This window comes from Ambystoma mexicanum, chromosome 8, assembly GCF_040938575.1.
Source record: "Ambystoma mexicanum isolate Mex_15411 chromosome 8, UKY_AmexF1_1, whole genome shotgun sequence".
NCBI lineage: Eukaryota > Metazoa > Chordata > Amphibia > Caudata > Ambystomatidae > Ambystoma > Ambystoma mexicanum.
Window position 1 is genome coordinate 1,507,756,291 of NC_090929.1, and position 19,279 is coordinate 1,507,775,569.

The window sequence follows — 19,279 nt, forward strand, 5'->3', positions numbered from 1 at the left end:
AGGCACAGGCAATAAAGATACTGGGAATGCTTGTCTGAAAAGACATTCCGCAAGCCACAGTCGGAGCAAAGTCTGAACAGGGGGCCTAAATCCTCCTCCTCTGACATGGTCCACGCGGCATAGGCCTGAAGAATCTTCTGGAAGCCTCCACGAAGAAACATGATGAAAATACGACCTTGAGGGGCGCTGACGAAACCGAAAAACGGGTCCCCGTTAATCAGACGGTTGATTGATGGAGCACCAGGCCTGATTGACTGAAAAAGAGAGTAAAACTATTCCAAAAAGCAAAAAACACAGTAAAAGCTTGTGGGCTAAACATGAGGACTCCCAACACTTCAATGTGCGGTAAAAATGTGAAGATGGCTGCCAGAGGAGGGGCTTAGGTAGATGGCAGTCATTGGCTGGGGGCGGTATGACCCAGAGCTTAGTAATTGGTTGTTAGGAGAAAGACTGTTCAGAAATGTGCATGTGAATCTATGCCAGACCCCATGCTGGAGAACAATAAATTCAGTGTTGTGCAAAAAATAAAAACAGTTCCTTTATAGACATTCTTGTGCAATAAGTGAAGTAAAAACCCAATTGCCAGCTAAGCTTCATAAAATAATGCAATGAGAAGACGTCAATAATAAAGTGTCCATTCATATATTGCACACCACAACTTTCTCTTGGTTTACACAGGAAAACTTGGCATCCAGGATGGTGAAAACAAATGTAGAATCACATTCTTTTGCTTGACCTGTTTCTATATGTAAATATATTGTCAGGTGAATTTATTATGTGATTTGTGCACTTTTCAAGGCATCGCTAGACAATCATTTACCCTTTGATTACCAAGCCTTAAAAATACTGGTATGAAGTATATCTGTGAAGATATGTGGTCAAGTTCTTACATCTCCACCTGGAACAGAATCCTGGTTTTGCTACTTAAACAAAGTGTTTCATCCTGGGCAAATCATGCAATCTCATTGTGCCTGATCTACCAACATTGGGAGACCATAAAAGCAATTCAGTTTTCAACTTTTGTTATGCACTCTCAAGAGTCACTAAACGAGAGTTAATGATAATTATTGGTTATGTAAATAGCGCTTCACCAAATCGCTATACATAGAACATATTCACATACAATAATCACCCAACTAGAGTTGCCACTGATTTATCGACCTTGGAAGGATGAAAGGCCGAGTTGGCCTTGCCAGTATTAGAATCTTCTACCTGCAGATATCACTCACACACACATACACACAGAAACAAGTGTTCAATCCACTGAGTTACCTGGTTACATAATAATATACTGTCCATTCATATAGCACACAACATAAACCTTACTTGGCATGTAGTGAAATCCTTGATTCAGGAAGAGCAAAATAAACATTGCACATTCTTTTTGCTTGACCCATTTCCATAATGTATGTACATTGGGAGCCCATAAAAGCAATTCAGTTTGCAACTTTTTTGATGGGCCACCCCAGGTGCCAGCCCATTATCCTAAACTATGATCATTATATGTGTGCGCTCGTACTTCATGCCTCCCCTGCATAAGTCAGTGCCCCACTTTGGGACACCACAGCCAAAAGAGCCTGGACAGCCACTGCAAAGCACACTTTAAGCATTTGTGCGGCACATTTGTTTTTTGGGGAACCAAACTGGGAGGAAAGTCAGCTGTCAAGACTACCAACAAGTGGTCTGTGGACCAAGTAAAGCAACACTTCTGTTTTTGCCGCTCGAGGTGTCTCAATGATCCTACTGGCCCCCACTCATTCCTGTGGGTTTTAAGTAAATGATGTAGCGCCATGCAGCGCCAACTTGTTACTATTCTCCCCAATCAAGCTGTTTTGTTAACGGATTGCGTGTGGAAATCCTTAAGAACAGTTTCAAAACAGCTAGAATGATTCCCAACGCAAAAGCAGGATCCACACTGTAAAATGTGTTACGATTATCTCAAACAAAACAGTTACAAGCTGTTCCATGCGATTTAAATACCAAAAGGGAAGGGGGGGGGGCGGATTTCCTTACCATCCCTTTACAGGTATGTGTCGCAGGCGGGACCGAACATGGCCCACGGGCCTCCCATGACCTAACGAATGCACTTAACCACTACACTCACATCCCCCTTTCACTGTTATGTGAACTAATGACTTCTAACAACAGACATTTAGATGTTCCAACTTACCAGCTGCCATTATCTTGCAACTGTTTTCCTTTCTAACACGAGTACAATGGCTCTTACAGAGGCTGCGTTTTAGACTGGTCATGGAGTACAGGGAAGAATTGTGTTTCCCATGCATTTTAACGCGAATTATTTTTTTGTATTGTTCTTACTCAACATGTTCATCCCTTAGGTGATTGTTTAACTATTAGGCGTGATGGTTTGTTTTGTTATATTTGCTATTCTTGCCGCTTGCCTTATTAACGTACATCCTTTTAGGAAATAATGGGTTGCATTAAAATACATTATAAATAAACTCATTGGAATTCTCATTTGTGCAACCACTCAGAACAGTCATCTCTAAAAGGTGTTTTCAGATTCAATAAAATATCCAGGCTGTTTGTGTTTTATCATGCCAAAGGCACGGTAAACTAGGCCCAAAGTTGTATAGCGCTAGCATAGCGCTTGGCTTGCTTTAGGCATGAATGACTGAGGACCAGGAGCCATTAGGCACAGCTTCGTCACGAGGTCGAGACCCAGGACTCCTGGTTGCCCCTTAAAAAAGGGAAGACAAAAGCTTGTCACATAACCGTCTTTCATAACATGGGAGTAAAGGAAAAGAAACTACAGATCAACCCCGACACATGATGTCTTGAAAGACGATGCAACTGCACATGTGCAAACTGTTACTCGACTGCACATGTGCACTAGCCCTGGGGAGCGCCTTTGCATGGTGCCATCTTGGGAGCATGAGACTGACAGAGAGGACCGTGAAGATGGTACAGTTCTTAAAATCCGTCTGGGCACTACTTCAATTTCTATTCAAATCACGAAAGTTGAGTACTCCTTTCAGCTCGAAATCCTCAGCATAAAGGAATACCTTATTTTCAGCAACTCCTTTAAAGCACATAAGGATATTGTGGTGAAGTGCCATCTCAGACTTCAAGAAAAGTAAGGAGTTGCAAGCCTTTACACTCAGTCATGTGATGCAGACTTGGCACTGTGAGACAGAAAAAGGATGGTGAAACCAGTGACGTAGTGGGCTGAGGAGGTCCTGAAAGAGCTTCAGTGTAGGGCAAACAGGGAAAGACCTGCACAGTCCAGGAAGTAAAGTCATGCAGCAGAGCAGTGTTATGCTGGAGGCAGACCTGAGCAAGTGCAAAGCATCCCAACTACGAGGACTCAAGTTCAGTTCTCTATTGTATAGTACACCATTCTGTGGGTATAGCCTCCTGCTGGCTAGCTCCTGTTCAGTGACCGGGTCTTCTTAGTTCCCTAGCACGTTATCGTGGCTACTATGCTGCTTCTTGGCTCAAAGGTAGTCTCCTGGGTACCTCTCGTGGCTCTAGACTCAACACATGCCTTCCATGAAAGGCCTTAACTTGGTATCACTATTGCCTTAGGCCCAGGTTCTTTTCAGATTGAAGTTATTTTCACCCACATGCCAATGGTTGCATCCTGGTGTGAGCCAGTCACAGATTCTGCTTTTTATGCTTCTCCAGTCAGGTTCTAGGATATAGAAATGGCAAACTGAGTTGCCTACTTTCTCCCATGGTCCCCTGACTCATGGTCATAACCCTCAGAATGCTCTTGGCAATGTGTACCAAAGAGTATGCAGTCCTGCTCTGCAAATGGATCACTTTCGTTAACTGGCTCTCCCTTTACCCATACATATCTCCACATGTTCTTCTTAACTCACACTCTCTGCCTCATTGGGGTGATTGAAGTTCTGTCAATCAATGTAAAATTAGACCTCCCACAAATTTGATAATTTCCCGATTATCTCAGGGTAGTATCTTTGGGAAAGTGCTCCCTGCCTTGTGTTCTCGTTCTTTCCCTCATTGATCTCATGTGTTTTAATTCATACAAGTTACTACATTCAATGATTCTGTAGGGATTGCAGCGCAAGACTTAAAAATCGTTTGAAGTCATCTTGAAGTCAGATATACTGTGCCATGCATCCATGCGGCCAAACAAGCAGGCCACCTTGTCTTCCTCGTGGTCACAGGTCCTGGATTTCTTGCTTGTGTGGTTTAAAGTTTCCCCAGCTGACCACCTGCCCAAGATCTATGGTGGGTGTTGAGGGTTTGGTACAAGTGATTGAGCTGTTGATCACTTCAAGTACTCACTGGGTACTATGTCAGCTGCCATCATCTAACAAAATGCTTATGCTGCGGCCTCCAACTACCAGTCTGCTTGTTTGATTCCCTGATCATGGTCTATGGCTGATCCTACCTCCTTCACTAGGTTCCCCCAACAAAGCAGGTTTCAGATGGGAGTGAAGGATTCCCAATATGCCACCTCTAGGGGTCGCTTCTTAGATGGTGGCTTCACTTGCCACTATGAGCCTCGTTGTACCCCTCAAGGTGTCTTCGCTGAAGGCTAAAGAACTGTGGGTTCTAGGCAGACAGAATTCCAGACCACCTGACAAATCTTACTAACAAAGATTTTAACTCTTGTGAGGGGTCAGAAATGTGAGGCAGACAACTTTGTGAAGGTTTTTCATAAAATGCCATTTTATTAAAAAGGTTTGAGGAAGGCCTCACTATCCCTAACTAAAAGAAACACTAACAAAAGGAATCTGTACCTCACGCTTATACATACAACAGCAAACATATATATGAAACATATGGCAAATCAAATATAAGGAACAAGTTACTTACCTGTAACTGTTGTTCTCCAGAATGGGTCTGGCATGGATTCACATGCTCATGAATATTCCCCGTCGTCAGGCTGGGAATCCTCGGTAAAGAAAAAAATCAGTATCAGTTTCGTTTCTGATCTGTCTTTCTCAGTAGTAACCAATCACTGATCTCTGCGTCATACTGACCACAGCCAATGACTGCCCTCTCCCTAAGCCCCACCTCTGGCAGCCATCTTCAGATTTGGTAGCACGCAAAGTGGCAGTATGACCAAGTGAAGAGCCGTAGAGGGGCAGGAGGGAGGGTTTGCATGTGAATCCATGCCAGACCCATGCTGGAGAACAACAATTACAGGTAAGTAACTTGTTCCTTCTCCAGCATGGGGTCTGGCATGGATTCACATGCTCATGAATATAAGAATACATAGCAGTACACATGCACAACCACGGGAGGTGGCAAGGCTCAACATTATTACATAAAACTCAACATTAAGCATCTCTTATCTCCTCACCAGGCTCACCTTAAGCGAACAGGTTGCGCAGTACTGCCTGGCCGACTCTGGACTCCTCCCTGGAATCCCGGTCGACGCAGTAGAATCTCGTGAAGTTGTGCGTCAACCTCCACGTAGCAGCCCTGCAGATGTCCAGCAGGGGCACACCAGACAAGAACGCCGTGGTAGCAGCGATCACTCTGGTCGAGTGGGCTCTCGGACGGCCGGGCAACGGTCGGTTTGCCAACCGATGACAATGCATGATGCAGTCGGAGAGCCATCTGGAAATGGAAGCCTTCGAGAGAGCCTTCCCTTGGTTCACAGGTCCAAAGTTCACAAACAGCTGTGATGTCTTCCGAAAACTCTTTGTTCGGTCCACGTAGAACTTCAGCACTCTAGCCACATCCAGCGAGTGCAAAGTCCTCTCGGCCGGAGACGAAGGCGACGGGAAGAAAACAGGTAACACCAAGGGCTCGTTGAGGTGGAAGTCCGACGGCACCTTGGGCATAAACGAGGGGTGCGTCCTCAGCACCACCCTCGTGTTGTGAAAAGTGAAGTATGGAGGCTTGCAGGATAGGGCCTGGATCTCTCCCATTCGCCGTGCGGAGGTGATGGCCACAAGAAACGCAGTCTTCCACGACAGGAATTTCAGCGGCACCGAATGCAGCGACTCGAATGGCGCCCCATGAGCCTGGTCAGCAACACGTTGAGCCCCCACGCCGGGGCAGCGGCCTTCACCGGCGGGAGCGATCGGAACGATCCCTATATAAATTCCTTCACCAGGCGATGGGACCACAAGGACGCCCGTCCTGTGGTTCTGGTGTATCGGGAGATCGCAGCCAGATGTATCTTGATGGAGGCATGAACCAGTCCAGCCTTGGCCAACGACAGTAGGTACGGCAGCACTTGAGGGGCCGTAATCCTTAGAGGGTTCATCTTATCTTCTGTGCACGGCACCAGAGAACCTCTTCCACTTATGTCCGTAGCACTTGAGAGTTGAGGACGCCCTGGCTTTTGCAAGGACCTCTCTGCAGTCAGCCGGGATATCGTACCCTCCAAACTCTAGCGCTGCAGGAGCCAGGCCTGCAAGTTCAGCGACTCCGGGTTGTGATGAAGTATGGCGCCTCCTTCTCTGGAGAGAAGGTCCGTGTCCGTCGGCAGCTTGACTGGTGGGGAGATCGGGAGATCGCAGCCAGATGTATCTTGATGGAGGCATGAACCAGTCCAGCCTTGGCCAACGACAGTAGGTACGGCAGCACTTGAGGGGCCGTAATCCTTAGAGGGTTCATCTTATCTTCTGTGCACGGCACCAGAGAACCTCTTCCACTTATGTCCGTAGCACTTGAGAGTTGAGGACGCCCTGGCTTTTGCAAGGACCTCTCTGCAGTCAGCCGGGATATCGTACCCTCCAAACTCTAGCGCTGCAGGAGCCAGGCCTGCAAGTTCAGCGACTCCGGGTTGTGATGAAGTATGGCGCCTCCTTCTCTGGAGAGAAGGTCCGTGTCCGTCGGCAGCTTGACTGGTGGGGACGCTGACAAGTCCAGAAGGTCCGGGAACCAGATCTGCCTTGGCCACGCCGGTGCGACCAGGATCATCCTGTACCGGGACCTCTTGAGCTGGTTCACGAGTCGGAGCAGCAACGGCAATGGAGGGAACGCATAAAGGAACAGGCCTTCCCAGGGGAACGAGAAAGCATTGCCCATGCTCATCGGCTGGGGAAACCTGCTGGCGAACCTCTGGCACTTGGAGTTTGTCGCTGTCGCGAACAGGTCGATCTGGGGTTTTCCCCATCGTCGCAAGAGTCGATCCACTTGATCCTGACGTAGTTCCCACTTGTGGCACAAGCGCAGCTCCCTGCTGAGTGAGTTGGGGATGGTGTTCTTTATCCCCGTCAGATGAAAAGGCACCAGAAACATCCCTTGGGCGACGGCCCAATGCCACAGATCCTGGGCTTCCTTAGAGAGGGCTGGGGATCTGGTTCCTCCCTGCCTCCGGATGTAGAACATCGTGGTGGTGTTGTCGGTGAAAATTCTCACCACCTTGCCCTTGAGGGACGGGAGAAAAGACCTGAGGGCCCAGAACACTGCACGGAGCTCCAGGATGTTGAAGTGGAGCTTCTTCTTCTCCGGGATCCAAAGGCCTCTTGCGTGAAGATCTCCGGTCTGTGCTCCCCACCCTTCCAGGGAGGCATCCGTCGTCACCGTTATCTGGTGGGATGGGGTCTGAAAGTCTGTGCCCGCCGTCAGAGGAGCGCGGGTGCCCCACCACCGGATCGCTCGTCGGAAGGTCTCGTCGAGCGGAATCCCGTCCCCGAAGCTGCCCGTCGCTTGGATCCAGCGGGAGTCGAGGAACTTTTGCAGAGGGCGCATCCGAAGCCTGCACAGGCGCACGAGATATATGCAGGAGGACATCATCCCGAGGAGGGACTTGATGGACCTCACCCGCCACGTCCATGGCCAGCAGGAGCTGCACCTTGCCTGGGATGGCCTTCATCCTTTCTTCCGACGGTGATGCCAGGCGCGCCACTGTGTCGAGCTTTGCTCCCAGAAACAGGGCGACTTGTGACGGGACCAGGTGGGATTTGGGAAAGTTGATGGACAATCCCAGGTCCGACAGCAGCTGGACGGTCTTTGCTGTGTGATCCACAGCGAGCTCCCTTGTACCTGCTCGGATGAGCCAGTCGTCCAGGTAGGGGTAGACGTGGGTCCGTTGCAGGTGCAGCCGCGCCGCCACCGGTGCAAGGCACTTGGTGAACACACTCCGAACGGGAGGGCCTTGAACTGGTAGTGCCGTCCTTGGACCACGAATCTGAGGAACTTTCGGTGACCCGTCAGAATGGGGATGTGGAAGTACGCGTCCTCCAAATCCAAAGACGACAGGAAATCGCCCTCCTCCAGTTGTCCCAGCACGTGCTGGAGGGTGACCATCCAGAACTTCTGTGCCTTGATGTACTTGTTCAGCCGTCGCAGGTCCGGGGTGGGGCGCCATCCTCTGGTCTTCTTTCTTACTAGGAAGTACCCCGAGTATACTCCGGAGCCCCGGAACCTCTTTGGCACGAGCTCGATGGCACCTTTTCTGAGCAACGCCCTCACCACCAAAAGTAGTGGAGGGACATGATTTTCCTTCCTGACTACGGGTGGAATGCGGGGGCACTTTATAAATTCGAGGGTGTGCCCCTGGGCCAGGGCATCCAGCACCCAACGGTCGGTGGAGATGGACTCCCGCACGCTGACGAACTTCGCCAGCCGGCCTCCCACCGGGGTGCTTCGGTGGGGGCCTGACCCCGCTGTCTGTTCAATCTTGCTTGGCAGACACCTTGCCGCCTTGGCCTCCCTGGCGACGACGGCAGGGCCCCCCCGACTTGCCTCGTCCTCTATAGGCTTCCTATGACGCGGAGCGGGCCGCTTGGCGGTACGTAGAGGAGCCACCGCTGAAATCCCTTGGAGGCACCCTGCTTGCCTCCGGCGCTCCGCCACGACTCCCTCGATAGAGGCCTTGGCCGGGTGTATCAAAGCCTTCACCGCCTTATGCACGTTTGAGGCCTTCAACTTGGGGGGAGGGTCACCGCGTCGCTCCCCTTCGGCCGAATCCTTCGAGATCGACCGGGGCCTCTCCAGGGGCTTACCCGGGTTCTCGGATTTCCTCTTCCCCGGACCAGAGCCTTGGCTCGTGGTTGATGGTGCCGGGGAAGGCGCGCCCTGCCTGGCAGGCGAAGAGCCTGACCGTTCGGCGCTCCTGGTGCCTGCGGACTCGCGGTGCTTTGCCTTCTGTTGGGCCCCCGTTGCCGGGGCGCCCTCACAGGATTTAGAAGACCGCTCTGACTTCTTCTTCTCACCTGACGGACTCCTTCCTTCCAGCCAGTTGGAGAGACGAAGGTGTCGGTCCCGGATGGTCCGTTCTGACATGTTCCTGCAAAACGCACAGTCTTTCCATGTGCGTTTTGTCTTCATGAAGGCAGTAGAGACATTTCGAATGCTCGTCCTCCTTGAACACATTCTGTAGCTGGCATCCAAGGCAAACCCTGAACAGCTTTCCGGGGGTCGAGCTTCCTTTCTCCTGGGTCATGTCAGGGTAGGCCGCAGAAACTTCTGGAATCCCCCAAGAAGCGTAAATCGACGAAATCTTCACCCTTGAGGGGCGTAGAAAAAAATCTGACACGGATACCCGTTAATCGGATGTAGAGACGGTGGAGCTTGAGGCTCTATTTGACCGAAAAATGAGAAATTCTCTTTGAAAAAAGCGTGAAAACGCAGCAAAAGCTCGAGAGCTAAACACGAGGACTCCCAACACTTGAGCGTGCGGTAAAAATCTGAAGATGGCTGCCAGAGGCGGGGCTTAGGGAGAGGGCAGTCATTGGCTGGGGGCTGTATGACCCAGAGACCAGTGATTGGTTACTACTGACAAAGACAGATCAGAAACGAAAATGATACAGATTTATTCTTTACCGAGGATTCCCAGCCCGACGACGGGGAATATTCATGAGCATGTGAATCCATGCCAGACCCCATGCTGGAGAACAAATATCCAACATAAACTTAATAACTGTTTCTCCTTGTAACCTGGGTAATGTTCCCTTCCCCAGACTCAAAGCAGGAATTTGTATCAAGAGTTCAAAATCAAGAAAGTTATATTCTACAACAAAGGTCTAGAGATAAGGTTTGTCTTGTGATTTGCCCGCGGCTAAAATTCCAGCGGGCAAATCGTTCGCATGAGAAAGGTGCGAACTACCAAAAGTTTGCACCTTTCTCAAGCGAACACACTTACATGCTACGGGGGCTGCAGGGGTTTCCCCCCCAATCCCTGCAGCCTTTTATTTTTATACTTACCTATAATGCCACCACCAAAGGTTCACACTTTTGGTGTTCGAACCTTTGCTGGTAGCATTTTTAGGACTTTTTGACCATGCAAACTTTTGCATGCAGTCAAAACGTCCTAAACCGTCTTTGCTACTTCTTCTCAGTCTTTAACCACAACACAGTACTTCAACACCTGGTCCACTCACCTGCCAGATCTACCACTACAATGCCCTTTGCCCCGGTATACTCGCCTGCCAGGACCAAAAGCTTCCAACACTGCTACAAGTACTTCTGTGGTAAAATTCATTTCAAACAACTTAGCAATTAATACTTCTTCTGAAAAGACTCTAAACACAGTGGTACAGTTTATGCCACAGGCAATGCAGATCATGCTCTGCTCCTCCTGAATGCTTTCTGTCAGGAGGGCAGCTCTTCTGCCACTCTCGTTTTACCAGTCTTACAACCAACTATTGAGAAGGACTTTTTAACACACGTTCTCTTCTTTGGCTTAGACAATGGTTGTTTGGGTCTTTATCAACTATTGCATCTTCCCCTCTTTGGCAGTAAGGGTTACAATTGGCGTAATTGCCCTTTCTTCACTTTGCCAATGGTAATTGTTACCTTCCTTTAAGATTGCCCTTTGTTAGGTTTTGGCAATTACTTTGACCTTAGTAATTACAATCATAACCTTATTTGTTCCAAGGTTCTTTTTCTGACACTTTAGCCGCTTTATATCAGATTGGTCAATCTTAGTCTGCAACTTAAGTCTCTTTACATTAGTTTGGAATTCAAAATTCCCACTATTGGCCAGCGGGCGATTACAGAGTGTTCCGGGGTGTTACAACACTAGTGAACTCACCAGGTGCTGCATACGCGCTCGCTCAGCCGCCACTGCCGCTTCTGCTTCTGCTTCTTCCGCTTCCCGCTGCAAGGTAAACTGCTTCTTTCTGATTCCGATGGCCCGCACCGGTCGGGAGAGGAGCGTTCCTCGCTCCACGAGCACTCCGGTGCTCGCCTGCCACCGGAGTACAAGTTACTGTGGGGAAAGCTACTTAGATTAAAGCTTCCCGCTGTGCAGCCTCTGCATACAGGGTCATTAAGGGTAGAGACCCTCACGAAACTGGCATCAGCTTCACAAATAGCAGTGGCTCTGGCTTCTCTGCTTCCCTTGAACTTATACTGCCCCTGCAACGACAATTACTCGACCTTCTGCTTCTCCTTATGCCCTGCACCTGAGGGAGCCCTTTATACTCACCAGAGCCTCTTAGGTGTGCGTCATTAGAATCATCAGACTGCACCTTGCAGTCTAGTGCCTCCAAATCCCTCTTCCTCATCCCAGTACTTCGGGCATTGTGGGACTTGAAGTCCCGAATGTGCCAATTGCCTTTTTCTTGCTGAACATTTTTACATGCACTTACTTCGCTTCCATTATTGACTATGTTTTCAAGAGGAAATTTAAAAAGAGTCAATCATTGCTTTGGAATCAAAGAAGAGTTAGCTTTATTAGAACTTAAGATGGCAATGTTCTGGTGTCCACATTTAACGTTCTCTTGTTGGCTACAATAGTTCTTACCATCAAAGATGTTTAGCAACTTTGCGAGGGGTAGCTTTATACCTAATAGATTATTGATTAGGACAGTTTTTACAATCCCCAGGATGAATAGCTTTGGGACAAGAAATCTCAATCTGTCAACAAGTCATTACATATTCTGGCATCACTGGCATCTCTTCCTCTGAGGAAGACAAATACTGCATCTCACCCAACAAAGTCCGCTTGTTCCCCTTGGGCCCTTTTCCTTCCAAGTGATCCTCCTGGTTAATACCACCCCCATTGTCAGGGCCTTCCCCTGGCCCCCTGGGAGGAGAGTGAAGGTAGGGTTTTTGGGAGCATAAAAGAAAAAATACCGGGTGTGTTGCACATTTGTAAAGTAGACCAGAAAAAAACAAAGAATCCCACATCGAACAACAAGGGTAGAAATTATTACATTCAGTCCCATTAATTCACAATTATTAGTCTGTCATATTTATTAGTAAAAGACGAGGCTTATTTTTCTAACCAAGAGTCATGCAATAGGCCTTAATGAACACCTAAATTGGTGTAATATGACTACCTGATACATGGGCTCCAGTGCCTCAATCTTTGTATTATGAGAATCTCACGTTTGTTTTCTTTAAGTTCGGTGAACGATTTGACGCTATCTTTGCATAAACAACGCAGAGTAAGAGCCATAATAGCCTTTTCCTTAATGGTTTCAATCTATACGGTTTAGACTGTATAAGATGGCCGCCAAGTTTTGAGCTTGATACACGATGATATGGCAATAGACAAGGGGCTCTATAACAGTCTATCCGTGTTTCACTGCGCTCGACTTGCTGCACTGACATTTTCACGGGCTGCCGAGCGGGTGGAGAAACGGAGCACACAATATAAGGTAAGTAGTCGGTTTCAAAACAACACGCCTCACCACACTAGTTTATGTGTGTATTCAGGATAGAATCTGTACACAATGACCCTGTTTACATTCACTTTCAATCACTGGGTCTTCTCTAATACACACCTTTGGCTTATGTTTTATAGCCTTTGGAGCTATTTATTCGCTCAGTGTGAACGCAATGGGATTGACATCCAGACACTAAGACATGCTGCGTGGAGCAGACGTCCATGTCCGTGACGCATATAGTAAACAAATTTTAGAAGTAAGCATTTATCTTGGTTTCATCATGCTACTTGTTGCCACGAGCAATATAAATGATTGCCCGTTATATCACTCATCTTGTGTAGTGCAACTGAACCACACACATGCAGATTAGCTATTGCACAGTTTTCTTGTGATTACAGGCAACAGGGATTTATTTGGTACTCGCAACACATTCTCATTTCAGATGGTCTCTGAACCCAAAGAACTTTCGAAAGCCGGACCTTTGACTACTTTGAGCCAAGCCTGTGAATTAAATTTATAAAGTAAGTAGCACATTACACCGATTGTATTAGTGTTCATTTTAACCGCAGAATTAGTTTCCTCTTGACAGCTACTTCCATGTTTCCCTACCCAGTTGTCTCTCAACGGATAGCCACATCTAGAAGACAATTCTATTCTTCTGACACCCTCAAATTGATTATTAATGAAGCAATTGGGTAAGTGTGAGCTTGTTAAAGGAGGTTTAATAGTCAATGCAGACCATTACCCTCTTTGTTCGGGATTGATTTGTTATATCAAAACGACACAATATAACGACTTCATTTGGGCATTTATGTGTACAGGTGACCAAGAGAAATAGAAATCAAAATTCCGTTACCACGTAGTGAATTAAAGCCAATTTAACACCAGAAAAACAACCAATAAATACCACCCCGGAAGAATTTCCTAATACATATGACCATTGCTTGATAAGGGAAAGAAACATGTTGGGATGAAATTGGCCTGAACTACTTGCATTAGGCTGTCTACTGATTTGTGTGCAGGATTTGAATTTGTAAATGACATACATATATATCAATTTATTATGTTTGATTTATATTTGTCAATGTATCGCGATTGCGCAGAATTCTGAATAATTGAGTGTATGTCATTTGACAAAGGTTTTTTTGTCCTGTGTTACCCTTTTGGTTTATTCACGTATTGTGTGAACAGGTGTTGAGTCCCTCTGCACCAGTTATTTTAGACTGAGTCCCAATTACCTTTTAGAGATAGTTAACGAATGTTTATTGATTCTATGCAATATTCGTTGTTTTATTAGCAATGTTTTACCTGTTCAGTTTTTTACTAATAAATATGATAGACTAATAATTGTGAATAAATGGGACCCAATTGAATACTTTCTACCCTTGTTGTTCTATGTGTTATTCTTTCTGTTTTTTTCTTGTCTACTGTACAAATGGGCAACACACCCTGGCTTTTTTCTTTATATGCTTCATAATTCTGAACCAGGTGCTACCGTGGTGTACACATACCTGGTGTCCCTACTTTTATGTATGTAGGGTTTTTGGGAGGACTCTGCAGGATTCATCACACTCTACTCTTATCTAGCTTTTCAATTTTCAAGAATCACCACAATATCAGCCAAACAATGTTCTCTGTCACTTATGGAGATAATCCCCCACACTAGTCAGCAACATTCCAAACTAGAGGAATTCAAGACCCACAATAAATGCTAAGCATAATTTTAAAATGTGACAACCACATTTTGAAGCTTCTGTGCCATATCTTAGAGGCAGGGTGATTGGAGTGCATCTGCGGCCCTAATGAACTAGATTTTGGGCACACTTACTATACACACATTTCCACCACAGAGCTGGTCCTCACCAGAGCATTGGTGGAAGTCTTTCCACTTGCAGAAAACCCAGAGTGCTACGAGGCGGCTGTTGTGATTAATCCTATGGCTACCTCACTGAAGCCCTGCCCAAAGTCCCCACCCAAGTCGCCAGGGAAAGGCAGACCCTTCCTGATCATGACCTTGGCCGTGGTGCTCTGCGAGAGTATCACCTGAGAGGAGAAAAGGCCCATGGAGGTGAAGGGAATCCAGGCGATGATGCACAGTATTTGCCTACTTTAAAGGAGACATCTTTACACTCACACAATATATAATGGTTTGTTGCCACAATAACCCTTCTGTTGCACGAGTTCACCGACTGGCTACCTGGATACCCTCTGATCTCGGGCCAGGTCCCTCCCCAGCTAGCGTCACACACCTGCACTGCCCACCTGGCAACCCCCGCACTTGGGGACTGTTTCTGTATCCCTACAGTCCCCGACCATGACATCTGATGTCTGCACTTGCCACTTGCTGGCCGTTACTTACTATTGTTATTATCTATTCACATGTACTGCACTGTCCCTGCCCCATTCCCACACACTTGCGCGATCTGAATGTAACCTGGCCTAGTAGGATTGTTTGTCCGTCCTCCCCTTGTTCCCCTCCCTTGCCTTGTCGCACCTTGAAACACTTGTGTGTAGGCACGTTATAAATGTCATATCATATCATACCATTTTAGTGTGGGTGGAATTAGTCAGAAACCCTGTATGAATAATAGACATCTTTCTCAAATTCAGGGTATTCAGACACTTGAAGATTTCCCTAATTCTCAAATGTCTAAGAGAAGGAGGTTAACATTTCATCTAAAGACCTAGATTACACTTTACAAACTAGTCTGATGCCTGATTCACCTAATATTCCTTTAGTAAAGGTTTTTGAAAAGTGAGATCAAAAACAAAGTACGAAATTGGTTAAGAAAACAAATTTTGTTATTCGGGTCTTTGAGTTCCAGAATTCCCTCAGTACTGAGGAAGAGGGATGCAGAGGAACAAAACTGTAGTGGTCAGCTAATTAACCAAAAAGATCCTCACCTGAGGGAGACTAAAAGGCTTAAATGCCCCCTTCAGGTGCAAGGTGTAGAGAAGCATAAGCAGCAGTCTATGCTGTGCGAACCATTTCAGTTTGAGGAGGAGCAAGAATACGCTGAGACCACTGTGGGTCCTGAGAGGGTCAGTGCCTCTTGTTATCCCCCTTGCAGAGGTTGCACAGCATTAGCGATGACAGACGAATGCTTCACCCCAAAAAGTATGTTGTGCAGAGTTTGTGCAGCAGAAGGCAGAGAGGTGAAGGCGGCTCTAATCTAGCGTGGAGGAAGCAAAGGCGACCTAAGAGAGGTCTGGCACCTGGTTGGGAGAAGCCACGAGTATCAAGGTTCTGCAAACAGCAAGCGGAGCACAGAGAAGCGATTTACCCAGTGAGTCGGAAGCAAGCAAGTGACTACGGGGCTGTCTGGTGCTGTCTGCGTGTGCCGCCCAGAATGTTTCACTGCGTTCTGAGTAAAGACAGGTTGACAGTTCGGTATTCATACAGCTTGTCTCCAAGCGTTGCAAGTGGCATGTTGTAAACTTAAAAGGCTCAAACCCTGAGCCTATAAGGTCTTGGAAACTCCAACTACCCGGTGTGGAAACCTATTTGAACTCAAAGGTACAACCAATACCCAAGCCAAAAGAATTGGAATAGGCAATATCCATTTAACAACTATTGCCAGAGGCAAGGGGAACAGCACACGGCCCAAAGGTTCTAAAGTTGGTTACTTATGCTTTGGGAGAGTTACAGATGTGGTTGATACAAACACACATTGGCAAAGCCAAAAGAGAGGCAAAGTAAAACCATTGCATTTGGAAACTGTCTGTATCTCTACAGCCCCTACTATCACTTGACACCTGATGTCTGCACTTACCCTTGCACATGCCACCAGCTGGCCGCACTTTATTATTATTTATTGTCTTTATTTATCTTACTGTTATCCTATGTACTGCACTGCCCCCTCCCTTTTCCCCCCGCACTTGCGCGGTCCCATTGTCACCTGGCCTAGTAGGATCACTTTCTGTCTTCCCTCCGTTTCCCCTCCCTTGCCTCATCGCGTCTTGAAACACTTGTGTATAGGCACGTTATAAATGCCATATCATATAATATAATTGTTTGGTTGTTGATGTAGAAGGGGAAAGAAGGTGCCAAACAGGCTGCCCTTCTGGAGGAAGCTATCCAGATGGAGAGGAGCATTATGTGTAGTCAAGTCCTGATATGGACCAATGTGAATGTTCTATTCTTTGAAAGCTACTGCCATTTTGATAGCAACAAAGACTATTACAGGTGTTGTTATTTGTACTTTGAAAGTTACCATTGAAGCACTTTTCTGTTCTGGTTTTGAAGAAGAAGACGGGCAGGCGAGTATACCTGTAGTGCAAGAAGTGATTGCCCAGAAGAAACCTGGTGAAAGAAGAATCCAGGTCGTGGAAGGTGCAAGTGCTAAAGAGTAGTACTAATAGAAAACAACATATTGAGTTGTGACATTGGGGACCAATTGTGAAAGCTGGCTGAAGAAAAGGTTACAACTCTTTCTGCAGTTAAAATTGTGGAGAAGCATCCGGACCAAAAAAGGATGTTCTTATTGCGGAGGAGTGAGAGCTTGTGTCTTTTTCAAGGTACTTTAGTGACGCATCAGAACTTTATGAAATTGAGTACAAGAACTTAAGAACTGTGTTGAACTTAGTGTTGAAGAGGATTTCCTCGTTTTTCTTTTTGTGGAAGATCCTTGTTTGGATCTGGGGAAGGGATATTTGGCCAGAACACAAGAGACATGGACCATTCTGTGTATCGAGTGATGTTATATATTGTTGCTGATTTGAATTGCCATATATTTCCTTTTTGATTTGATTGTGATGTAAGTGTGAGGGTTAGCTATCCCTTGGTTAGAGTGTCCCCTCTAGTTTATGTTAGGCAGGGAAATCCTCATCAGGGTAGGGATAGTGAGTCGTTTAGCAAATCTGTTAATTTAATAAAATGACAAAAGTTGAAAACAAAGTTGTCCGCCTCATATTTCTGATCCCTCACACCATTAACATAACAAACGCATAGTGTCATATTGTTCATATTGTGCATTTAGGGACTTCTACCCCACTCAATAGTAATAGTAAAAACTGCACTTTCAAAATGTATGGCTCAGTCAGCCTTGCAGGGTTCAAATTTGTGATCTAGGTGTCTCAGAGTGCACACTTTGACTACTGACCTACCTTTCCAATTATTGATGATCCATCATTATGCAAAACACATATATACGTATAATGAAATTGATATACATCTTCAACTCAAAATGCCAGATATGTGCTTAAAAAATACCTAGCAGCTACCAAGACATTAAAGCAATAAAAATAGCTCAGGATGTCATGCAGTCTGAAAACTACAAACAAAGAGCCCTTCCATTGAACAAGTATGGAAACAGTGCAACAGATGGCCACCAAACTCCCTGATGCCTATATACTACAAATGCAAGGGGCAAAATCTTCCAAACATCAACTTTTTCTTCTAAAATCAGTACAATACAATAATGCTTTACTGGCATGAAATATGGGCTAACAAGTTCTAGGTTCATTAATATTGCAATGGACCAACATAGGAGATGTTTGCATCACTCCTGTCAATTTACTTTGCGTCTGGCCAGGATGCAGATGTTTACCATCTTTCTAGAATCTCTTGCATCACCATATGTCCATAAGGAACAGAACAGTACAATTCCGAAAGATTCAAAGGAGAAACGTAAGAGAACTTTTGGGGATGGCGGGTTACAGTTATATGCAATATACAACACCCACTTATTCAATTTACATTAAACATATTAAAAAAGGGAACTGATCACCCCTTCATGATGAATCCTTGATCTACTTACCAGGCTTTGGAACTTCTAGACCCCTTTCTTTATAGAATTCATGAATTTGTTGTTTTTCTCCTAGAGTGCAGGAAAAAATTGAATCTTTACTTGTTTATCAAGAAATGGATAAAAGGAGCAACAGAGATGGAGGTCAACCTTGGCACTTTTTAAAGTCACAATTAACCAAAGTCTGCAAACAATTCAGGCACATGTCATGCTCGTCCTGTTCAACCATCTCACCACCAAACATTGAGGAGCACCTGTCAAAAAGGGCAGACAAGGTAAAGGTGTGAGGTACTGGATCAGAAGAAAAGCAAGCACAAAATGACATGTGTCACAACAGCCAGTACATGGAGATTAAGAAACGCATAGAGAGATAACTGTCACTTCACTTAGAATGGGGCACTCAGAACTTTGTTCTTAAAAGGGACCATGACCTGCACTCCTGCCTTGTATACCTTTCAAGCATTTCTATCCCTTTACATTTGCTTTTGAGGTTTCAAAGGAAACGTGACATTTCCTTCCTTTTTTTTACTGCTTGAAAGAGAAGCAATGCTAGTAATTATTTGGAAGTTTTTTAAATTGAGATATTTCTTATGAATTCTGTTCTGGGATTCCGAGTATGCAGAGATATTATATACGTTTATGATTTAGAATAAAGGTCCCATGATAGAGAACTAATTGTTTCTTAAACATTATTGATTTTTTTACAGTCCAACTTCTAGTTTTGAAATGAACTTTAAAGTAACATTTGGAGACGTTCCAATGAAATAATGCTTGCAGAACTGGACCTAGCTAGGACACCCTTAGTTCTGCTGTTCTCTTTTGTTTCCTTTCCAACCAATACACTGAACTTTATTGCAAAAAACGTACAGCTTCTTGTGAGAAACCTGAAGGTGTCTCACCGGCTAGTCCCCGGAGATCTGTCATCCAGGTGGCTAGGACACGACCATCGCTATTGGAACCAGTTCCTGGGGGTGGACCAGTGGGGGAAATTCACCTGGGGCGGGGGGAGGTCTTCGA

At 46.1% G+C, this 19,279-nt stretch overlaps 1 protein-coding gene across 3 annotated transcripts in view; it reads right to left on the bottom strand.

The window, feature by feature from the left end:
- Positions 1-19,279, bottom strand: part of PCGF6 (polycomb group ring finger 6) — a 583,658-nt gene that overhangs the window by 339,998 nt on the left and 224,381 nt on the right. For all 3 annotated transcript variants that reach the window (XM_069611699.1, XM_069611698.1, XM_069611700.1), the window contains exon 5: positions 18,275-18,334. In XM_069611699.1, coding sequence (XP_069467800.1) covers positions 18,275-18,334 — 60 coding nt within the window. The remainder of the gene's footprint in view (positions 1-18,274; positions 18,335-19,279) is intronic.